At 48.5% G+C, this 23,536-nt stretch overlaps 1 protein-coding gene across 1 annotated transcript in view; it reads right to left on the reverse strand.

The window, feature by feature from the left end:
• The window catches only part of tnfaip8l1 (tumor necrosis factor, alpha-induced protein 8-like 1), a 99,123-nt gene extending 76,475 nt beyond the window's left edge, over nt 1-22,648 (reverse strand). The window contains exon 1 of the mRNA XM_072482721.1: nt 22,365-22,648. Coding sequence (XP_072338822.1) covers nt 22,365-22,647 — 283 coding nt within the window. The 5' untranslated portion in view covers nt 22,648. The remainder of the gene's footprint in view (nt 1-22,364) is intronic.
• Nucleotides 22,649-23,536: the final 888 nt, after the last annotated feature.

A 23,536-nucleotide genomic window follows, 5' to 3' on the forward strand; every position in this document is an offset into this window, starting at 1 on the left:
TCTCCTGGGAGATACCCCACCCACAAAGTGCCGTTCTGTCTGGTCCCAGTTTGTGGGGACCAGCACTAAACGGCACTCATCCCAGGCGAAGGAGTTAGATCCCAATGCCTTGGGTAGATCAGGGGAGTGCATAGTCTCACTCTAATATGCAGATTTGCCGATCCTGCCCATTGTGGGTGGGATTCACATTGCGACATCTTGCGAGATCGCATTAGATCTCATGAGTCAGGTAGATCCCGCAAGGGGTATCTCCTGGCATCTAGCAGCTCCTAAGATCCTGCTTCAGAAGGTTTACAGTGGTTACGAACTATCACCTGGTTCAACTGACAGGGTTCGGGTTAAACGCGAGACCCACCACCTTAAACGTAAGCCAAAACCTGAGCAAGACTTGGTTGGCTAACAGCCAATGGCTATGCCTCCAATGCCTGTAATCCAAGCATTCTTTCCACAGTAAGTACACAATACATGAAAATGGGAATGCAAATGAAACCTTTTGGGATTTGCATTGAAAACAAAAGTGTATTGATTCCTAGTGGATGGGTTGGGTGCACCGAATGGGTGTTCAAGCTTGCTATTAGCACGGGGCCCAAAAGGTCACCCACAACTGCAATACAAGGATGCCTTTGGGCAAGTCCTCAAGTTGACTGGGAATGGAGTAGCTGTATTGGAAGTCCTCGACCAGAGTGCCAAGGAGAAGCAGTCAGAAAGGATTCCTGGCACGGTGGCTCAGTGAGTTTGCATTGCTGCCTCCCGGTGCTGAGGTCCAAGGTCCGAACCCGGCTCTGGGTCACTGTCCTTGTGAAGTTTGTACATTCTGCCCATGCTTGCGTTGGTTTCGCCCCCACAACCCAAAGATATGCAGGGTAGGTGGATTGGCCAAGCTAAATTGACCCTTACTTGGAAAAAAATTGGGTACTCTAAATGTATATTAAAAAAAGATTCCTGACCTGGAATGCTGTGAACTGTTTGGATCCCCTTATCTAAGGAAAGATATGCTGGCATTGGATGCAGTCCAGAGAAGGGTCATTCGGTTAATCCTGGGGGTGGTGGGATTTTCTTATGATGAGAAGTTAAGTAGGTTTCTCCTGTACTCATTGGAGTTTAGAAGGATGAGAGGCGACCTTATTGAGACATATAGGATTCTCAGGGGGCTTGACAGAGTAGATGCTGGGAGGCTATTTCCCCTTGTTGGAGTGTCTAGAACCAGTCGGCATAATTTCAGAGTAAGGGGTCGCCCATTTGAGACAGCGATGAGGAGGACATTTTTCTCTCAGAGGAATTCTTTCACACAGAGAGTTGTGGAGGGTTGTTAAGCGTGTTCAAGGCTAAGATAGACAGATTTTCAGTCAGTAAGGGAATCAAAGGTTATCGGGATAAGGTGGGAAAGTGGAATTGAGGATCATGTCAGATCAGTCATGATCTCATTAAATGGCAGAGTGGACTTGATGGGCCGAATGGCCTACTTCTGCTCCTATGTTGTATGGTCTAAAATGCAGAGGACAAAAGAAATGACAAGATGGCGGAAAAGACAGCGCCCGCTGAAATGAAAAAACATCAGTCGATCTCAGGCCAACACCATTCAGCTATTCTGGCTGCGGTAGCGACTGATACTTGCAAATCAGCCTCTGGAGCCACATCAGATGATGTCCAATCCAGAAGGGACATAAATCCCAGGCGCAGTCCATCACCTCTTTGAGATGGACGGAATCAGGAGATCAATGCATCATTAAGAATCTTCCATCAGACCTATTTGCATCCTTACTTCGTGCCACATATTGTGCCCACATTGTTCTGTCAACATTTACCATTTATCAACACTCCTGATGTAGTTGCAGGCTCTGCCTGTTAGGTGGCAGTGTGGGGAAGCTTCCAAACTACATTGCCTTCTTGTAAATATAAAAAATGAACAATTATCAACTGACAGTGGACAGCACCATGGGCAATCTACTACTGCTTTTATGCATTTTAGTTTCCATGGAATGGTAAAATATCTGAGGGTCATTTTAAGGAAAAATATAAACTGTTGCTATATGGGTGCTTTACTAATAAGACTGTTTAAAAGTCTGGATTTAGCCCATGATTTGTCTGGGTAATTGCTGATTGCATGGCTGGAGGCTGTATAGCATAGACCTACACGTTTATCACTCAACCACTGATTAGGAGCAATTTCTTGTGGAGTGGCATTTGTGGCCTCCAGGCACCCACTTTAAGGTGTGGAGTTTTCTGACAAAGAATGATGTTGAGAGAGAAAGAAGAGGGCAACACGTGGCACAGTGGTTAGCACTGCAGCCTACGGCGCTGAGGACCCAGGTTCGAATCCCAGCCCTGGATCATTGTCCGTGTGGAGTTTGCACATTCTCCCCACGTCTGTGTGGGTTTCACCCCCACAACCCAAAAAACGTGTAGGTTAGGTGGATTGGCCACGCTAAGTTGGAAAAGATAATAATTGGGTACTCCAAATTTTTTAAAAAGTGAATCAGAAAGAAGGTTCTCAGGGGAGGCTCTGGAGGTTCCCTTGGAGGGGGTACAATGGAGAGAGTACAATGGAGAAGGACTGTTGCGTGCCCGCGAGGGAGAAGGGGGAATGGAGGCCACAAAGATCATAGAATTTACAGTGCAGGAGGAGGTCATTCGGCCCATCGAGTCTGCACCAGCCCTTAGAAAGAGCACCCTACCCAAGCCCACACCTTCACCCTCGCTCCATAACACAGCAATCCCACCCAACCTTTTTGAAAATCTTTTTAGTGGCTTTTCTCATATTTATAATCAGTTGTTACTTATATACATTACATTTTTCTTGCCCGCGCTAATTTGCTTTATTTTAGAGAGGTTTGTTTTGCCCTTTATTTGACTAACTGTACGTACATTTTGCTGCCCTCTGGATCAGTCTATGATATCCCCCCCCCCCCCCTTCCTCTTCTCTTGTGGTTTCCCCATTTTTCTCCCCCCCACTCCCCCCGTGTTGCGCAGTCCTTTGGTTCTTCATCTTTTTTTTTTTCCTTGGCTTACTCCTCGTTGCTGGCCTCGAACAGGTTTTGGAACAGGCCGCCTAATTGCCCCCAAGTATCCAGGAAGCCTTCCTCTGACCCTCAGATGGCGTACTTAATCTTCTCCAGGTGGAGAAATTCCGAGAGGTCAGCGAGCCAGTCTGCAGCTGTGGGTGGTGCTGCCGATCGCCACAGCCGAGCAGGATTCTCCGGCGTGCGATTAGGGAAGCGAAAGCAAGGCGTTGGCCCCCTTCCCCATGTGTAGCTCTGGCTGCTCCAATACCCCGAAGATTGCCACTATTGGGCATGGCTTCACCCTCACCCCCACAACTTTGGACATTGCCTTGGAGAAGGCTGACCAGAACCCAGCAAGCTTGGGGAAAGCCCAAAACATGTGCGTGCGGTTGGCTGGGCCCCTCTGGCACCGCTCACATTTGTCCTCCACCTCCGGGAAGATCCTGCTCATTCGGGTTCTGGTCAGGTGCGCTCTGTGCACCACTTTGTACAGGAGCCTCACCCAGGCGGTGAATCCTGCTCCTAGCCCAAACGCTCCAGTACCTCGAGGAGGTAGCTCCATTCGACTCTGTCAAAGGCCTTTTCTGCATCTAGGGAGACGATCATCTCTGGTGTTCTCTCCGGGGGGAGGGGGGGGTCATTATCACATTCTGCAGCCGCCTGATGTTCGCTGTGAGCTGCCTACCCTTGACAAAGCCCGTTTGGTCCTCTGCGACCACCTCTGGTACGCAGCCCTCCAGCCATTTGGCCAGGACCTTTGCGAGTTTTTTCGCATCCACGTTCAGCAGTGAAATGGTTCTCTATGATCCACATTCCATCAGGTCTTTATTTTTTGGGGGTATTAGTGAGATTGCGGCCTGCGCTAGCATTGGGGGCAGGGTGCCCCTTGCCAGTGAGTCCGCAAACATGTCCCTTAGGTGTGGGGCCAGGACTGCTGCAAATTTTTTGTAGCAGTCCGCCGGGAACCCGTCGGGTCCCGGTGCCTTCCCCGCCTGCATGTAGCTGATGCTCTCCATGATTTCTCCCAGGACTATTGGTGCTTCCAGCTCACCCATCTGTCTTCCCACACCACTGGTAGTTCCAGTCTGTCTAGGAACTGTTTCATTCCCGCATCCCCGTTGGGGGGCTCGGAGGTGTACAGTCTCCGGTAGAAGGTCTCGAATGCCCGACTGACCTCCTTTGGCTCTGTTACCAGTCTGCCTTTGCTATCCTTAACCTGCGCTATTTCCCTTGTGGCTGCCTGCTTTCTCAGCTGGTGAGCCAATAGGTGGCCAGCCTTGTCTCCGTGTTCGTAGAAGGTCCCCCGTGTCTGGCGGAGTTGGGACACTGCTTTCCTTGTGGATAGCAGGTTAAAGTCCATTTGCAGCTTTTTCCTCTCCGCCAGCAGCTCTACGGTCGGAGCCTCGACATACTTTCTATTGACTTCCAGAATGGAGTCCACCAGTTGTTGCCTGGCCTCCCTCTCTTCCCTATCTCTGCTTGCCTTGTAGGCTATGATCTCTCCTCTGATCATGGCCTTCAGTGCCTCCCAGAACGTGGAGGGTGAGACCTCCCCGTTTTGGTTGTTACTGACGTAATCGCCTATGGCCTGCGATATTTTTTGGCAGAAAGCCTCGTCGGCCAGGAGGTCAGTGTCCAGCCTCCATTTGGGGCGCTGGACCTGGCCTGTCTCCAACCTCACATCCATATAATGTGGAGCGTGGTCAGAGATAACGATAGCGGAGTACTCCGTTCCCGTGATCCCTGGAAGCACCGATTTCCCCACTGCAAAGAAGTCGATACGGGTGTATACCTTGTGCACCTGCGAAACGAACGAGAACTCCTTTTCTCCTGGGTGCAGAAACCTCCATGGGTCCACCACCCCCATCTGTTCCATGAAGGCCCCTAGCTCCCTCGCCATGCCAGACGTTTTCCCCATTCTGGGGTTTGATCGGTCGGTCAATGGGTCCAGCATGCAGTTAAAGTCGCCCCGCATAACCAGTCGGTGTGTGTCAAGGTCAGGGATTTCCACCATGGTCTTCTTTATGAATCCTGATTCGGCCCAGTTGGAAGCGTACACATTTACCAGTACGACCGGTGCCCCTTCCAGGACACCGCTGACCATGACGTACCTTCCCCTTGTAGCCATCTGGGATGGCCCCTTCCCGATTACAAAATGGACACTTTGCAAAGATTGCAGGGAAAATGGACAATACTGAGAAAACAAGTAGGTTCAGGGTTTGTCTGTATATTGGAGCCGCAGCTCCCAGACAAGACCAAAACTGTAGGCCCATTAGCATTCTAATGACCCATCTCCGAGAACAAAAGAGTAACATTTGAGTAACCGATACTAAAGCAAACACCCTGGCGCCAGAGGAGACTGAAACAAAGCAGGCCAACGGCCACCTAGGACACACCCAGCCATCAGGGCACCCACCCCTTTATTGGACGAGATCAATATGAATGATCAAGAAATGGCCCAATTGATTGGGGCCAAGTTCAAGGCCCGCCCAAAAGCACGCAAAACCCCTTTGGGTATAAGAAGGAGCCCCCAAGAGAGAATCGTTCTCTTGGACCCGGCTCTCACCGAGGAGAGACTGTCCACCAGCTGCACCAGAAGCAAGTAAGTCCAAGGTCAACGCACGCTACCAGACAGATGACCTTAGCTGTTCCCCTGTATCAGTTCAACCCCAGCAGCCTCAGAACCGAACAACGGCCATTGTTCTTCTGACTGAGTGGGCACCCAGAGCTAAGTATAGGCTTTAGCAGGAGTGATAGTTTAGCCTGTAGTATTTGTGCATGAGTAGATTTAAGTGTGTGTGTAAATAAATAAGCATTGTCTTTGAACTAACTAACTGGTGTACCGAGTCTTTGATCAGTATTCGGTTTTGAACCTTGTGGCGGTGTCGAAAGATACCTGGCGACTCTAGAGCAAACGTAATTAGAATTAAGGAAGGCAACCATATTGACCGCCATATTCAGAGCCAACCAAAGAGAGCAACACCTTGGGTCCGTAACGGTCTTGGTTCCCGTAAACCTCGTCCTTTTTCCTATAATATTGCTACCCCCCTAGCCCTCGTCCCGTAGCATGAGTGGTACGTCTGTCCCACCTAGCCCTTCCTTACCAGCTGTCGGTCCTTCTCCCTCAGGTGAATCTCTTGTCGGTAGATTATGTCTGCTTTCAGGCTTCTTAGGTGGGCGAACACTCTGGATCTTTTCACTGGGCCATTGAGTCCCCTTCCATTCCAGGTAACAATCCTGGTGGGGGGGGAGGGTTTCTGACCCCCCGGTCCTGTGGGATCACCCATACTTACCTGGTGGATGTGCCCCTGCACTCCGGGCTTTCCCTTTGATAGAGGGCCGTTGAAAATGGCCAGGGTCACCGCTCTCACCATGGTGTGGGGTCCCAGCGCTCAGGGAATTCCCTTTGCCCAGGGGGCACCCAATGTGGCCACCAGCTGTGTGTACGCCACACGAGTGCGCCCCTGCGCTCCGGGGTCTCCCTGATGCCCTCTCGAGTGTCCGTCCCTCTTTGTTCCCCGCCCTGCTCCCTGCCCGCCGAGGCCTATGTCTGTACTGCTTCACTATCTCACCCTTCTCTTCGCTTCTCTTTTGTTCTGTATTCTCCCCCAGACTCCTCTCCCCCCCCCCCCCAGCCCGTCCCTTTGCCCCCCCCCCCCTGCGTTCTCCCCCTCCCTTCTGCCCCCCTCACCCCTCCTTTTGCCAGACGCTCCCCCTCCCCTGAGAGGGGCGAAGCGGCCCTCCTTCCTTCCTGCCCTCCAGTGCTGGCCCTCCTTGCTAGCACGGTGGCCCTCCTCTCAATATTTGCCCAGTTCTGGCCCTGTTTAACCTTCCTCCTACTGGCCCTTGTCTCGCCCTCCTGTTTGCTTTCCTCACCCTTATTTCCCTCGCTCCACTCTCCCCCATTGCATTGAGGGAGGAGACTAGCTCTGATACAAGACAGCACAGTCCCGCGCAAGGCATAACAATGAGTCCATTGTCCTTGTTTGTGGTCTGTCCTCCGCTCTTTGTCTGGTTTTCCCGTCCTTTTCCGTCCCCATGTCTTTAATTGCGGTTGCGTGTGCTCCTCCCCAGCTTGTTCGCTCTAACAAACTCATCAGCCGCCGCTGGGGTGTTAAAATACAGCTCTTTCCGCTCAAATATGTTACCCAGAGTTTGGTCGGGAATAACATCCCAAATTTTACCTTGCTTTTGTGCAGTGCTGATTTCTCCTTGTTGAATTCAGCCCACTTTTTGGCCAGGTCTAAATACACCCTTATGGTCTTCCCGTCACACATGCTCTGTTTCGTTTCTCTCCCGGTCTTGGAACCGTTGCAGCTTCGCAATAATTGCTCTGGGCTGGTCCCCGGCTTTGGGCTTGGGTCGGAGCGACCTGTGTGCCCTGTCTATTTCCGGTGGGTTTGGGAATACCTCCTTTCCCACTAGCTTGCCCATCATTTGGGTGATGTAGCCTGTTGGGTCTCTGTCTATCCCCTCTGTCAGACCCACTATTTTAATGTTCTGCCGTCTGGACCTATTTTCCTGGTCCTCCACGTTCCCTCTCAGGCTCCCCTGGGCCATTACTAACCTTTTGACCTCGGCTTTTAGGGTTATCACCCTGTCACTCTGGTCCGAGGCGGCCCTCTCCAACTCCAGAATCGTTTTTTTCTGCGCCTTCACTTCCCTTTCCAGGCCTTCGATGGTCTGCTGCGTTTTGTACGTCATCTCCTTCATCATTGCTTGGAGCTCCGACCAGAACGCCTCCTTTATGCTAGTCACTGCGTCCTGCCCACGCTCCGCTGCTTGGTCCGCCATCGTTTTCCCTTTCAGGCTTGCCTGTACCTCCGTCTCGTCTTGTGGGGCTGCCTGCCTGTGCGTCCGCCGCTCATGCGCCTTACCCTCACTGCTGCTGCTGCTTGTGTCTCGCTGTCCCTTCACCTTGGTGTTTTTCTTTCCTCCAGCCATTTGTCTGTCTCTCTTTCTTTCCCTGCTACTGTTCCTTACCCTCCACCCAACCGTTTTGGACACTGAAGGGCAATTTAGCATGGCCAATATACCTAACCTGCACATCTTTGGACTGTGGGAGGAAACCAGAGCACCCGGAGGAAATCCACGCAGAATCGGGGAGAACGTGCAGACTCCGCACAGACAGTGACCCAAGCTGGGAATCGCACCTGGGACCCTGGAGCTGTGAAGCAACTGTGCTGACCACGGTGCTGCCGTGCTGCCCTGTGCAAACCACCGTGGTACCGATGCGGCGGATGTGAGAGGAGGTCAGCAAGGAGGTCAAAACCCAGGAGCATTGGGCCTGGCTCCAGAGCGGCAAACAAATTGACCATTTGACACTTCTCAGTATCTACACCACCAACACCACAACCACAACAAACTCCAACCATCATCTGACTATCTGCAAAGGGAAATAGTTTCTTCTCCGCCATTCTATCCAGGCCCTTCATCATTTTAATGATCTCAAGTAAATCTTCCCTCGACCGCCTCAGCTTCAAGGAAAACAGCCCCAACCTATCCAATCTTTCCTCATTGCTAAAATTCTCCATTTATAGCAGCATCCTCTGGAATCTACTCTCTAATGCAACCACATACTTTAATGTGGTGGCCGGAACTTCTATCATCCACGACTATTCCTGATCCCTATTTCCCCCAAACAACCTCATTCATAAGCTTCAGAATATCTCATCACACACATCTTTTTATAGTGGCCACACACCCTACACACCAACTCTTCTGGGTTTCTTTTAAGTGCTTGTTCCCAGTGACAAGATTCACCTTTTTCCTTCGCAGTGGAATTGGAAAAGGAGGAAGAGCCACCTTGTTACCCGCTCCCAGAGGATGGGATTAGAGTGAAGGAGAAGACGCTGTCAATCACTATTACTGTCGCTGACATCAGCTCAGAGACTGGCACCTCATATAACGCAAGGGGATTAGAGATACTTGCACGCATGCCAGGAATCTAGAGTGGTCATACATCTCCAGATGATATGCCCCTTGCACTGCCTCTGGCCATGGCATCTAGCACTCATCCCATCTTAACCGTCAACATTGCCTCTCCAAGGGGAATGATTTCCTGGAGTTACATTTCTCCCCACACCCCGGTGAGGACCTGCTGAAAGAATGCCACCTTATTCCAGAAGAGAAGAGCAGCACACTCAGGCATTGGTGGACAGCAGGCTTGCTGGATGGCAGGGTCACCACAGGTGGCATGGTGGCACATTAGTTAGCACTGCTGCCTCACAGCGCCAGGGGCCCGGGATCAATTCCGGCCTTGGGTGACTGTGTGGAGTTTTCACATTCTATGTGTGTCTGCGTGCGTTTCCTCCGGGTGCTCCGTATTTCTCTCACAGCCCAAAGCTGTGCAGGTTAGGTGGATTGGCCATGCTAAATTGCCCCTTATTGTCGCAAGATGTGCAGGATTGGTGGGGTTATGGGGATAGGGCGGGAGCGTGGGCTGAGTTGGGGTGCTGTATCGAAGGGTCGGTACAGATTCGATTGGTTGAATGGCCTCTTTCTGCACTGTTGCGATTCAATGGACCTAGCTGCCACCCTGCCAGGACAATGTGGGATAATTGCCCTGCTTTTGTAGGATTTTTCATTTTGGATCAGAGCCTCGACATCAGGGTCAAATGGGAATCCTGATCCCATAGTTTGGGATAAACAGTCACCCAACAGTGTTTTTCCCTCATTTGGCCAATTGGTGCCCAGACTCACCACCAAATTAAGGACACTCAGCAGGCTTTCATAAGTATGGAGATTGCAGGGGGCCCTCTAGCTTGGAAGGAGCAGCATCCTGCAGTTTAGACAGCAGAGAGAGAGGGCCCCTCATCTTGAAGTGTTCTTTCAGCAGCATTAAAGTAAAAATGTCAACATCAGCTGGGTCATCATTGTGGAGGGGGCACTGCAGGCCAATCTGAACCAGCTGGCCTGGTCCTGGTGTTGTCGGGAGTCCACAAGCCATCCTCTGCGAACAGGCCTGAAATAGGCCATTAAATTACCCGAGTTGGCTACCCAATGCATGCTTCATTTCCTCGTACTCAATCTCTTTGTACTCCTCCTCCATTAGTGCCTCTTGATTTTGACCCTCTGGCACAATTACTGATGACTGATCTAACTGATTTCCCATGATCGCCAGATTGTGGAGCATGCAGCAAATCTGAAGCCCTCCAGACTCTCCTTTTCCTCCCGCCTCCAGCGGCTGGTGCTGCTCTGCCTGTCCTCATCACCTCCTCCCATTCTTCCTCCATTCCAAAGTGCAAAATTCACATGACCAGCTATTCCCTTTCTCTTGGTGACACTGCTAAGTTCTCCATAGAGGTACAACACCCATTCTCTTTAGGTGAATTCCTCAGGGAGCTTCCGGAGTAAATGTTGATCAAGTGGTGGTGAAGTCTTGACATAATGTCCCCAGAGGGCTAGATGTGTATCAAAATTACTCTTCAAACAATGGTTGGTCAATCCCAATGGGACAGTGAAAGCTGAGTATGGCTTCACATAGTGCTCACAATCTGCACCAACAATGTCTTTACTCCTGATCAGCTGGATAGGTCAACAACTGCAGAACTAGCCAGAAAAATGGAAGGTTACCTCTTTAATGGGCAGTTGGAGCCAACTGGTAGTTATCCTTGGGCAGGCCATTCCTAGTGCACACTCAATACAATACTCTTTTACTAAATGGCATTGTGCTTTCAAAGTAGCCTATCTAGGCAACTCAAGAGTCCATCTTGGCCACCTCAGAGGCTCTTTTGTGCTGAAACAACAGAAGCCACAAGGAAAATATTCCTCATGGTGTGTGCTGGAAAATGCCAAAACTGACTGAAAATGTCACATTATAGAGAAGTTACAAAATCGCAGTAGGCCATTTAGCCAAACCAGTCTATTCTTGTTAATCATCTACACAGGCTGGAACCCTATACATCCTCCATGTTCATATATGGTCCCCTTTCCTTCAACTGCTTATCTAACCCATTCTTTAAATGGTGTCATAACTTTTGCTCCAATAATTAACTCGGGTAAAGTATTTCAGAGCTTCGCAACACTTCATGTAAACAACATTCTCATTTTCCCGGAGCCAGACCCATGACATTTGATTTTAATTCTGCGTCCCCTTGTTGTAGATCAATCAGCAGAAACAGTCTGTTTCTACCAACTATATCCCTACCCTTTATTATTTTGCATAGCTCTATCATATCCTATCGCTTCAAATTTCTGTGTTCTAAAGATACCAACATTTTATCACAGTGCTATTGATACTGGTGATAGTACTATACTTTGGTGACAGTATTATCTTTGCTAGTACAATGTGCTTTCACATTTTTTTAAATTAAAGCCAATAGTAATTTAATATTTAAATATATAATCCAGCCTACTTCTTTCAACAGCAGTGGAAATTCACTTTTCCTCAAGCTTCGTTAACTGGCCATAGGGTGTACATCCCTTTCTTGAGCACGACTGCACAGGGCACCATAGTTACAGTGCTAATTGCATCAGCTCTGCTCAATCTGTAACCTGCCCATTTTACAGGAAACATGCCTCTGTATTTTCCTCAAATGACACAATGCAAAGTGACCCAGGATAGTAGAATAAATGCTAGTGGAACACAGTAATCATGCTCCAAAAATATTTCATTGGCTGGAATATTCTGACATCTTCCTTTTCCTTTTAGTGTGCATGATGTGGAGATGCCGCATTTAGCGTGCAGACATTCTTTGGAATCAAAACCGCAAAAAGCATCATGGTGACTTCCCTTAACAAGATATTTTTCTTTGCATTGTTTAATGCAAAGAGCTAACTCTGTCAAATATCAATCAGCACCGCAAGCCTTCATTTTCCCAAGTAAATGTGTGGCCAGCAGAGCTGGCCTTTAATAATAATATTAATAACCTTTTATTGTCACAAGTATGAAGTTACTGTGAAAAGCCCCCAGTAGCCACATTCCGGCGCCTGTTCGGGTAAGCTGGTATAGGAATTGAACCCGCGCTGCTGGCCTTGTTCTGCATCAAAAACCAGCTGTCTAGCCCACTGAGCTAAACCGGCCCAGGTTAGAGGCTTTCTCCCAAAACCAGAGAAGGCCAGCAACAAACAAAGTGCCAATCACAACTTTAGTCATTTCGATGTTGCTGCTGGGGCCCTGACCTTTCCCTGTTGCGTACAATGGAGTAAGTCCAAAGCACCAGGAAGAGACAGACACAATGTGGAATCACAAGCTAGTTACAGATGAGGAAAGCCATTTCACCGAATTTAGTTTCTCTATCCAGAAAGAACCTCAAGTGCCTCTGTTTCATCAGACTGGAGGGGCTGAGTGGCTACCATATTATTAAAGAGAAACTCCCCAAAGCCTGTCCACCATCTACAAGGCACAGGTCAGGAGTGTGATGGAATATTCGCCCCTTGCCTGGATAAGGGCAGCTACAATGACATTCAAGAAGCTCAACACCATCCCAGACAAAGTAGCCCCGCTTCATTGGCAGTGCATCCACAGCCTTAAACATTCACTCTCGGGCGGCATGGTGGCGCAGTTGTTAGCACTGCTGCCTACGACGCTGAAGACCTGGATTCAATCCCGGCCCACTGTCTGTGGGGAGTTTGCACATTCTCCCCGTGCCTGCGTGGGTTTCACCCTCACAACCCAAAGATATGCAGGTTAGGCCACACGAAATTGCCCCTTGTTGGAAAAAATAATTGGGTACTCCAAGTTTAAAAAAAAAAAATTCACCCTCTCCCTCCACCACCAGTGCACAGTGCACCATAGGCAAGACGTACTGCAGCAAATTCACCAAGGCTCCTTCAGCAGCACCTTCCAAACGCATGACCATCACCATCCTGGCTTGGAAATATATCGTTCCTTCCCCGTCACTGGGTTAAAATCCTGAAACTCCCTCTGTAATAGCACTGTGGGTGTGTCTACATCATACAAACTTCAAGTGGTTCAAGAAGGTAGCTCACTACCACCTTCTCAAGGGCAATTAGGGATCGGCAATAAACACTGGTCTAGCCAACGACGCCCACATCACATTGCATTCTATGTGAAGAATTTGCTGGTATCAGTCGAATATTTACCTTTGTATTACGGGAGCTGGAGTCTGTGTCCCTTTGTCCTACTCATAATTCAGTTCAAAGAGATTTTCCGGATCTATCTTCTCAGTACCACTGAAAATATAAACCTCTGTAGGACCATCTCTGTGCCTCATTAACTCTTACCGTCCCTTCGCTGCCCCACCTTTCAAAGATTTATTAAATACATTTGACTTCAGCTAAATTTATAAATCAATCTCTTTAATCCATTCTGAATGTCTTCTTTTTCCAAGTTGCTTCCTACTTCCAGTTTTTGACAAGGAAAGCATCGAAGGCTACTTTTCAATAACAAGAATGCTATATAAATGCAACTTTTTATTTTTAAACCAATGTCGTCAACCTAGAAATCGATCCTGGAAAGGAAGGAGAGGCCTGTAGATTGCACTGAGGTTATCAGGGGAAGTGGAGGAGGTGGAAATTGCTGATAGCTACAAAAAAAGTTTGGCACTGTGTTCTTAAGTTTCAATTTTGGGTCTGAATCAAGTGATTGTATCGAGTCAAGTGATTGTATCAAAGTTAATAATGTAACCAATTATTTCTGAAAAACAAACAGAAAGACCATTGATTTCTGTGCATTCACTGTCTCCGGTTCTCACCGAGGCCTTAAATGGAAACTAGTCTCCTTGATAAACCTTAAAAATAACTCAGTGCAACTTGCCGGAATGTTAAGCCAGATAGATTGTATTTTATCATGGTCAGTAATCCATCGTTTGAGATAGCTTACTGGGCATATCAATTGGTATGTGAAGACGTGTGAGTCCAAGCTAACAAAATCACAGAATTGTTACAGCACAGGAGGCCATTCAGCCCGTCTTATCTGCCCCAGCTCTCCCAGTAAACAATTCAACTGGTGCCATTCTTCACCTTCTAGCCGTAACCCTGCATATTCTTCTTTTTCAGATAACAGTCCAGTTCCCTTCTAAATCCCTCAGTTGAACCTGCCTCCACCACATGCTCAGGCAATGCATTCCAAACCTCAAGCCCTACCTGCATGAGAAAAGCTTTTCTTCATGTTAGTTTTGCTTCTTTCGCCAATTACTTTTAAATACATGTCCGCTTATTCGAGATTTTCACGAATGGGTATTAGTTTCTCCTTTTCTACTCTGCCCAGACTCTTCATGATTTTGAACACCTCCATCAAATCCCCGCTCAGCCTTCTTTTCTCAAAGGAAGATAGTCTTAACTTCTCCAATCCTCTGTTACCTCATGAAAAAACCTCAAAGAAGTTAGTTAAACATGATTTCCCTTTAACAAATCCATGCTGGTTCTCCTACTTAACCCATATTTATCCTCGTGACTATTGGTTTTGTCCCAAATTATTGCTTCTAGATGTTTTCCCACTACTGAAGTTAACTGGTTGGCTTGTTGGCATTATCTTTATCTTAGTATGATGAATGTGTTATAATTTTAAAGTAAATGTGTAACGCTGACCCAACTAAGGGAAATTGTTTGATGAGAGAAACCCAATTACTTATTTCAAAATGTAGCAGACAATTCCACTTTTTAACCAGATGGCTCACTTCCCAGGGTGATGCTGGAAGGTCATTGATGAAACAGCTTAAAGCACTGCCCAGAGGAACTCCTGTAGTGAGGTCCTGGAGTTGAGAAGATTGACCTCCAACAACCACAACTTTCCCAACCTGCAGAGAGCTTTCCTCTGATTCCCATTGACTCCAATTTTGCTCAGGCTCCTTGATGCCACATGTTGGTCAAATGGGGCCTTGAAACCAGCTTCAAAGATGCTGCCCTTTTCTGGTTACAATGATGTCCCAGGTTTGCTTCCCATGAAGGCAGGACATCTACTTCATTGTTAATCAGAAAAGGGCAGCATCTTTGAAGCTGGTTTCAAGGTCCCATTTGACCAACATGTGGCATCAAGGACCCTGAGCAAAATTGGAGTCAATGGGAATCAGAAGAAAGCTCTCTGCAGGTTGGAAAGGTTGTGGTTGTTGGAGGTCAATCATCTCAACTCCAGGACATCACTACAGGAGTCCCTCAGGACAGTGTCTTAAGCTGTTTCATCAACAACCTTCCTTCCATCATAAGGTCAGAAGTGGGGATGTCACTGACGATTGCACAATGTTCAGCACCAATTGCGACTCCTCAGATACTGAAGCAGTCCATGTCCAAATGCATCAAGACCTGGACAATATCCAGGCTTGGGCTGAGAGGTGGCAAGTATATATTCACACCACAAAATTGTCAGGCAATCTCCAACAAGAGAGAATTTGACCATCGCCCCTTGACATTCAATAGCATCATCATCGCTGAATCCCGCATTATCAACATCCTGGGGGTTACCATTGACCAGATACTGAGCTGGACTAGCCTTAGAAATATTGTGGCTACAAGAGCAGATCAGAGGCTAGGAATCATGCAGCGAGTAACTCACCTCCTGATCCCCAAAGCCTGACAACCAGCTACAAAGCACAAGTCATGAGTGTCATTGAATATTCCCCACTTGCCTGGATGAGTGCTGCTCCAACAATACTCAAGAAGCTCAACACCATCCAGATCAAAGGATTCTGCTTGATTGGCACCCTCTCCACAAGCATTCACACCCTCCACCACCGATGAACAATGGTAGCTGTGTGCACCACCTACAAGATGCACTGCAGGAGTTCACCAATGCTCCTTGGGCACCATCATCAAAACGGATGACCACTACCCTCTAGAAGGACAAAGGCCGCAGACAAATGGGAACACCTGGAAGTTCCCCTCCAAGTCACTCACCATCCTGACTTGGAAACATATCGCCGTTCCTTCACTGTTGCTGCAGCGGTTCAAGAAGGCAGCTAACCACCACCTTCTCAAGGGCAATTAGGGATGGGCAACAAATGCTGGCCTAGCCAGAGACGCTTGCATCCTGTAAATTAATAAAAGAAAAAGCTGGAAGGGCAAAAATAGGGTAAATTTCCACAGGTAAATCAAGAGAAGTAGTTTCTTGCTGATGACTAACAAAACACATACAAATCTTCCCTAAATACTTTGCTTCATTGGAAAATATCCAACATGTTGAGTACAGCAGAGGGAAGCAATCGAAAGACAGGTCTCGCAAAGGCAGAAAGAAGTTGGATTCTTCCCAGAAGAAGCCTGAATAAAATCAGATTGTTTGGCATGGCCTAAAAAGGCCAGTGATGCAGAAAATAGAGCTAGAAGGAAATAAGAAAATAAAAGCAGCATTTCAAATGGCTCATTGGGGTAAATGCACTTTCTGCTTTGGTGCTGAGCCACAGCTGAAGGATACCAGATTTGATCCCAGATCGAGTTAGCTGATCTTGGCCAGGGCTGCAACTGCACAATCACAGAATCACATATTTGTTATGGTGCAGAAGGAGGTCATTTGGCCCATCGAGTCTGCACAGGCTCTCCAAATGAGCATCATGACTTAGTGCCAATTTTCGGCCTTTTCCCCGTACCCTTGCACATTGTGCCGTCTTGAATGCCTTGATTAAACCTGCCTCTGCCACACTTCCAGGCAGTGCATTCCAGACCTGAACCGCTCACTGTTGAAAAAGTATTTTTCCTCACACAACTTTTGCTTCTTTTGAAAATCACTTTAAATCTGTGACCCCCTCGTTGTCGATCCTTTTACGAGCCCCATCTATTCGTCCAGTCCCCTCATGATTTTGAATATCTCTATCAAATCTCCCCTTAACCTTCTTCTCTCCAAGGAGAACAGTCCCAATCTCTCCAATCTATCCTCTTAACTGAAGATTCTCACCCCAGGAACCATTCTTGTCAAGCTCTTCTGCACTCTCGCCAATGCGTTCACATCTTTCATATAGAGTGACCCCCAGACCTGTATACAATATTCCAACTCAGGTGTAACCAGTGTCTTGTATAAATTCAGCAGAACCTCTTTGCTCTGTACTCTTTATGCCCAAAAGATTTAAATTGGAGTGCGGGGGGTGGGGGATTTGAACCCAGAGCAATCAAGGCCCCTGGATGACTATTTTAGTCATGATGTGGAGATGCCGCCGTTGGACTGGGGTGATCACAGTAAGAAGTCTTACAACACCAGGTTAAAGTCCAACAGGTTTGTTTCGATGTCACTAGCTTTCGGAGCGCTGCACCTTCCTCAGGTGAATGAAGAGGTATGTTCCAGAAACATATATATAGACAGATTCAAAGATGCCAGACAATGCTTGGAATGCGAGCATTAGCAGGTGATTAAATCTTTACAGATCCAGAGATGGGGTAACCCCAGGTTAAAGAGGTGTGAATTGTGTCAAGCCAGGACAGTTGGTAGGATTTCGCAGGCCAGATGGGGGGGATGAATGTAATGCAACATGAATCCCAGGTCCCGGTTGAGGCCGCACTCATGTGTGCGGAACTTGGCTATAAGCTTCTGCTCGGCGACTCTGCGTTGTCGCGCATCCTGAAGGCCTCCTTGGAGAACGCTAACCCGTAGATCAGAGGCTGAATGCCCTTGACTGCTGAAGTGTTCCTCAACTGGAAGGGAACATTCCTGTCTGGTGATTGTCGCGCGATGTCCGTTCATTCGTTGTTGCAGCGTCTGCATGGTCTCGCCAATGTACCACGCCTCAGGACATCCTTTCCTGCAGCGTATGAGGTAGACAACGTTGGCCGAGTCACACGAGTATGTACCGCGTACCTGGTGGGTGGTGTTCTCACGTGTAATGGTGGTATCCATGTCGATGATCTGGCACGTCTTGCAGAGATTGCCATGGCAGGGTTGTGTGGTGTCGTGGTCACTGTTCTGAAGGTTGGGTAGTTTGCTGCAAACAATGGTTTGTTTGAGGTTGCGCGGTTGTTTGAAGGCAAGTAGTGGGGGTGTGGGGATGACCTTGGCAAGATGTTCATCTTCATCGATGACGTGTTGAAGGCTGTGAAGAAGATGTCGTAGTTTCTCCGCTCCGGGAAAGTACTGGACGACGAAGGGTATTCTGTCGGTTGTGTCCCATGTTTGTCTTCTGAGGAGGTTGGTGCGGTTTTTTGCTGTGGCGCGTTGGAACTGTCGATCGATGAGTCGAGCGCCATAATCCCGTTCGTACGAGGGCATCTTTCAACGTCTGTAGATGTCTGTTACGCTCCTCCTCGTCTGAGCAGATCCTGTGTATACGGAGAGCTTGTCCATAGGTGATGGCTTCTTTAATGTGTTTAGGGTGGAAGCTGGAGAAGTGGAGCATCGTGAGGTTATTTGCGGTAAAGCGAAGTGCTGAGGTGACCGTCCTTGATGGAGACGAGTGTGTCCAAGAATGCAACTGATTTTGGAGAGTAGTCCATGGTGAGTCTGATGGTTGGATGGAACTTATTGATGTTATCGTGTAGTCGTTTCAGTGATTCTTCGCCATGGGTCCAAAGGAAAAAAATGTCATCGATGTATCTGGTATATAACGTCGGTTGAAGGTCCTGTGCGGTGAGTAGGTCTTGTTCAAACTTGTGCATGAAGATGTTGGCATATTGGGGGTGCGAATTTGGGCTCCATGGCTGTTCCGTGTGTCTGGATGAAGAACTTGTTGTCGAAGGTGACATTTTAGCGACGAAGGTCACTATTTTAGTGACATTGTCACTAGGCCACTGACTCCCCCTGCTCCCCTCCCAATATTTTCCTCTCAATCAGCATCACAAAAGCAGATTATCTGGCCATTATCACATTGCTGTGTCTGGGAGCTCTCTGTGTGTAAATTGGCTGTCACATTCCTTACATTATGATAAGAACTACACTTTAAAAATACTTGATTAGCCGTAAAGCGCTTTGACATATCTGGTAGTTGTGAAAAGTGCTATATAAATGCAGGTTTTTCTTTGTTCATCCATTTGTGCTGCAGTGCGAGAAACTCAAGGGTGTTGTTCAAAGAAGAAACAGCGACCACCTCATTCCTTAGGAGCCAGACTTTCAGGCAGCTAGAGTCATTGTCTTTCATTGAAAGTAAAACAGGATTGGAAAACTACATTCGTAGCATGGCCTATCTCCTGGGCAAAAGCTGGGAGGTGATAAAGTCCAATACAAACCAATATCATAGGGTCAATGTGTGCCAAGCTGGCCTAAAAGTTGGATTGGTTACATTTTCACTATGGCCCTGTTATCAAAAGTGGCTCAGAAATCAACTTTGTTAAAGAGAAGGGGGGCGGGATTCTCTAATCCCGCAGCAGAGTGTCCACACCATCGTAAGCGCTGTCGCGTTTTATGACGGCATGAACGGGCCACTGCCAGGACTAATTCTGGCCCCTACAGGGGGCCAGCACGGCGCTTGAGCGGTTCGTGCCGCTCCAGCTGCCGATCCCAGCGCGAACTGTGCGCCGCAGGATCCGCACATGCGCAGTGGCGCCAACGCGCTCATGCGCAGTGGCCTCCTTCAACGCACCGGCCCCGACGCAAATGGCGTAGGGCTACAGGGGATGGCGTGTAGGAAAGGAGGCCGCCAAGTAGAGAGGCCGGCCCGCCGAGAGGTGGACCCCGATTGCGGGCCAGGCCACATCGGAGGCCCCCCCCCCCCAGTGACGGACCCCCCTCCCTCCACCCCCCACAGGCCGCCACCCGACCCTTCAACGCCGAGGTCCCGCCGGCTCAGAGCAGGTTAGAACGGCGCCGGTGGGACTCGTTTTTGTTTTCACGGCCACTCAGCTCATCCAGGCTGGAGAATCGCGGGGGGGGGGGGGGGGGACACACACGCATAGAGTGGCCCATGACTGGCGCCTCACCAACCACACCGGCGCTTAATGGCGCCGATCTCCGCTTTGCAGAGAATCGTATGCCGGCGTCGGGGAGGCGTGGCCCAGTCACGGGGATTCTCAAGCCTGGCCCACGGCTGGGAGAATCCCGCCCAATGTTCTTTGGCCCTCAAAACCATAGGAAGAGCCAGCTCAAAGCAACAATCTGTTTACAGCAAACTCAGTAACAAATACATTCCATTTTACATGGAGTACAAATGATCAAAGTAGCTAAGGTCTTTGTGGTTCAGTAACCTTCTTGAATGAACATTATTTCTCATCATCTCCATCTATATCTTCTCCTTTTTCAATTCATGTATAGTATCAATTTTAATGACATTCCCTGGTAATTGCCAATCCTCGTTCAGATCTGTACAGGTAAGATTCAGTATGGGATGGTATTTTTAATCCATTGAACTGTTAAGGAGAGTAAAGTACAACTTCATACTGTGCGGAGTTCTGGGGCGAAATTCTCCCCAACGGCGCGATGTCCGCCGACTGGCGCCAAAAACGGCGCCAATCAGACGGGCATCGCGCCGGCCCGAAGGTGCGGAATGCTCCGCATCTTTGGGGGCCGAGCCCCAACATTGAGGGGCTAGGCCGGCGCCGGAGGGATTTCCGCCCCGCCAGCTGGCGGAAATGGCGTTTGTTGCCCCGCCAGCTGGCGGAAATGGCGTTTGTTGCCCCGCCAGCTGGCGCGGAAATGCGGCGCATGCGCGGGAGCGTCAGCGGCCGCCGACAGTTTCCCGCGCATGCGCAGTGGGGAGAGTCACTTCCTCCTCCGCCATGGTGGAGGCCATGGCGGAGGCGGAAGGGAAAGAGTGCCCCCACGGCACAGGCCCGCCCGCGGATCGGTGGGCCCCGATCGCGGGCCAGGCCACCGTGGGGGCACCCCCCGGGGTCAGATCGCCCCACGCCATCCCCCCAGGACCCCGGAGCCCGCCCACGCCGCCTGGTCCCGCCGGTAAATACCAGCTTTGATTTACGCTGGCGGGACAGGCAATTTCTGGGCGGGACTTCGGCCCATGCAGGCCGGAGAATTGAGCGGGGGGTCCCGCCAACCGGCGCGGCCCGATTCCCGCCCCCGCCCAGGGGGGTCGGAGAATGACGCCCCTGGACTCCACGCTAGAGGAGGGATGTGATAGTGCTAGAAAGGGTGCAGAGGAGATTTACCAGGATGTTGCCTGCGATGGGTAGTTTTAGTTATGAAGAGAGATTGGATCGACTGGGGTTGCTTTCCTTGGAGCAGAGGAGACTGAGGGGGGACATGATTGAGGTGTATAAAATTATGAGGGGCATTGATAGTAAGCTGGAAGAAATGTTTCACCTTGGTGGAGGGAGCAATGACCAGGGGACATAGATTTAAGGTAAAGGGCAGGAGGTTTAGAGGGCTGCAAGGGAAAACTGTTTTGCCCAGAGGGTGATGGAAGTCTGGAACTCACTGCCTGAAAGGGTGGTGGAGGCAGAGACCCTCATTATATTGAAGAAGTCTTTAGATGAGCACTTGCATGTGCCAAGGCATACAAGGCTATGGGCAAAGTGCTGGAAGGGATTAAAATGGTTAATTAAAGTGGTTGTTTTGACCGGCGCAAACGTGATGGGCCAAAGGGTCTTTTCTGTCCTGTTGACCTCTATATTGGTTTTGGAAGCTTCTATATGGGTTTACTGAGGTCTCACTATGGCTCATTCATTTTTAAACACCCTTCCCAATTAAAGAGTTGAATTGTGTAAACCTTGTCAAGATGCCATTTAATATTCAGTAATCCAAGTGAAATTCTGGTATTTAGAAAATAAGGGGCGGAATTCTCTGACCTCCCGCCGGGTCGGATAATCGCGCCCAAGATCCTCCTGAACCGTAGGACTGGTGACCCAGGTGAAACATACTCGCTTGTTAAAGTTTGTTACTCATCACCATGGAAACCACGCCCCTGCTTCTGCCCTCTCCTGACTGGTGCAAATTAAGCTCCGTCGCTTCTGATTGGCTCAGTCACCTGTCACGTCGACTGGGTATATTTCAATGGGATGAAATTGGCATTAAAATTATGATTGCCAGCATTGACATTCTTAGAAAACAGGTTTAACCCCGGTTCGCTTCTGTGAAAATGATTACACAAAATTATAGTATTTTTAAAAAATCATTCTCTCTAACTTGCACTATTAATTCCCAGCTTCGCTAACTTTTTTTTAATTTAAAAAAAACGTATTTATTCTTTCTCGTATACATTTGTGGAGGAGAATGCAATGTTTGTGATGAAAAACACATGAAGTAAAATGCTCTAGGGATACAGAGATTGAAAAATAAATATCTAAAAGGCATGTGTCAGGCGAGGAAGGGTTTCCGCAATTGGACTTTTGTAAAGTTGGCTCTTCTGAATGAGCAGTGGGAGGACAGAAGACAAACCCCTCTACATAACCCCAATAGGTTTGTGTAAAAAAAAACTTATTACATTCAATGACTAAACCTGTTTCCACTACAAGTTTGAGGCACCCATTCCCTTCCAACTTACACGTTATAACCTCTTGCATTGATACCTTGAATCATTGTGATATCTGTCATGTATATATGTTAGTCTCTTTGTTCCCTGCCTGTTTCGCAGAAATCACTCGGGGATTTTTTTTTACCTGTTTTCCTGAAGCCACGAACTTTGATCCAGCGAACTTTTTCAGAGGTGGGGAGGGGGGTGCTGGAAATAAAAACCCTTTTTCGTTTCCTCTCGTCGGTTTTAAATGGCTGTAAATCCGTAGCAGGTTTTGGAGGGTGAACCATTCGCCAAATAAACAGCCCAGGGCTGGCGGTGCAAAGAAACGCAACCCTCCCCTCGTCCCTTCTTGTTATCCGAGTTTGAAACTTGACTCCACAGGAGAGAAAGAGAAAAAAAGTTTCAAATTTGCAAGGAGCTGTCATGTACATACGGCAGCGGGCTGGAATGTTGATCGACACTCAATGTGACCAATGCAGATGCACGTTGTGGCTGCCAGAGAGCAATCAGCACTGAACAAGGGGCGGGCACTAAACGGGAGAGCTTTCTGAAGGGGCCAAGTTTCAATGTTGCCAGTTGATTTTTTTTTTCTGTACTGCTTCCCTTTCGCCAGCCCATTCCCATCTGAAGGCTTCATTCCCTAATGTATCCACTGAACTCAGCCGGCTGGATTAACATTTAAGCTTTGTGGTGCTCTCAATTTCTGAATCCATGCAAGGCGGTTTGAATATACTGCTTCAAATACCCCTTTCCCTGTTTCCCCACAGTCTTCCACCAGTGTATTTATTCATACACAAGTGCAAACACTGGGTGTAAAATAAGAATGCAGGAATATTAATGATACTTTCCACACAACGGGATGCATCAGTGAAAGGGGCGACACCTTTTTATTCTTGCACTTTGGCAACCTCCTCACTGCCCAGGAAACCTCGAGACTGGTTGACAAGATCTTCAAACGCAATTAAACACTATTCCGGGGACCTACTGTTATTTTATTATTCCAAAATGGTTGAGGGGATTATATTGACATGTGCATGCATACATGAGTATCCAGGATGCCACATCACACACTGCTACACTACAGTCTCTTTACCAAATAAACATTGTATCATTCCGCCACACACACACATGCAGCGATGTGAAAGATATACTGGATGAAAGCTTCAGTATCTGAGTCATAAAATGCGATTATTTCAGACTTCTAGAAATCACAAGACATAACACCTACCACTTTAACAGGGTCACTTATCTTGGAAAGGATTTGCCAATTGGGCCTCTTCCTACTGGTGTGGAACTTTCCAAGAAAATTACAGA

The sequence above is a fragment of the Scyliorhinus torazame genome, chromosome 18 (assembly GCF_047496885.1).
Source record: "Scyliorhinus torazame isolate Kashiwa2021f chromosome 18, sScyTor2.1, whole genome shotgun sequence".
Lineage (NCBI taxonomy): Eukaryota > Metazoa > Chordata > Chondrichthyes > Carcharhiniformes > Scyliorhinidae > Scyliorhinus > Scyliorhinus torazame.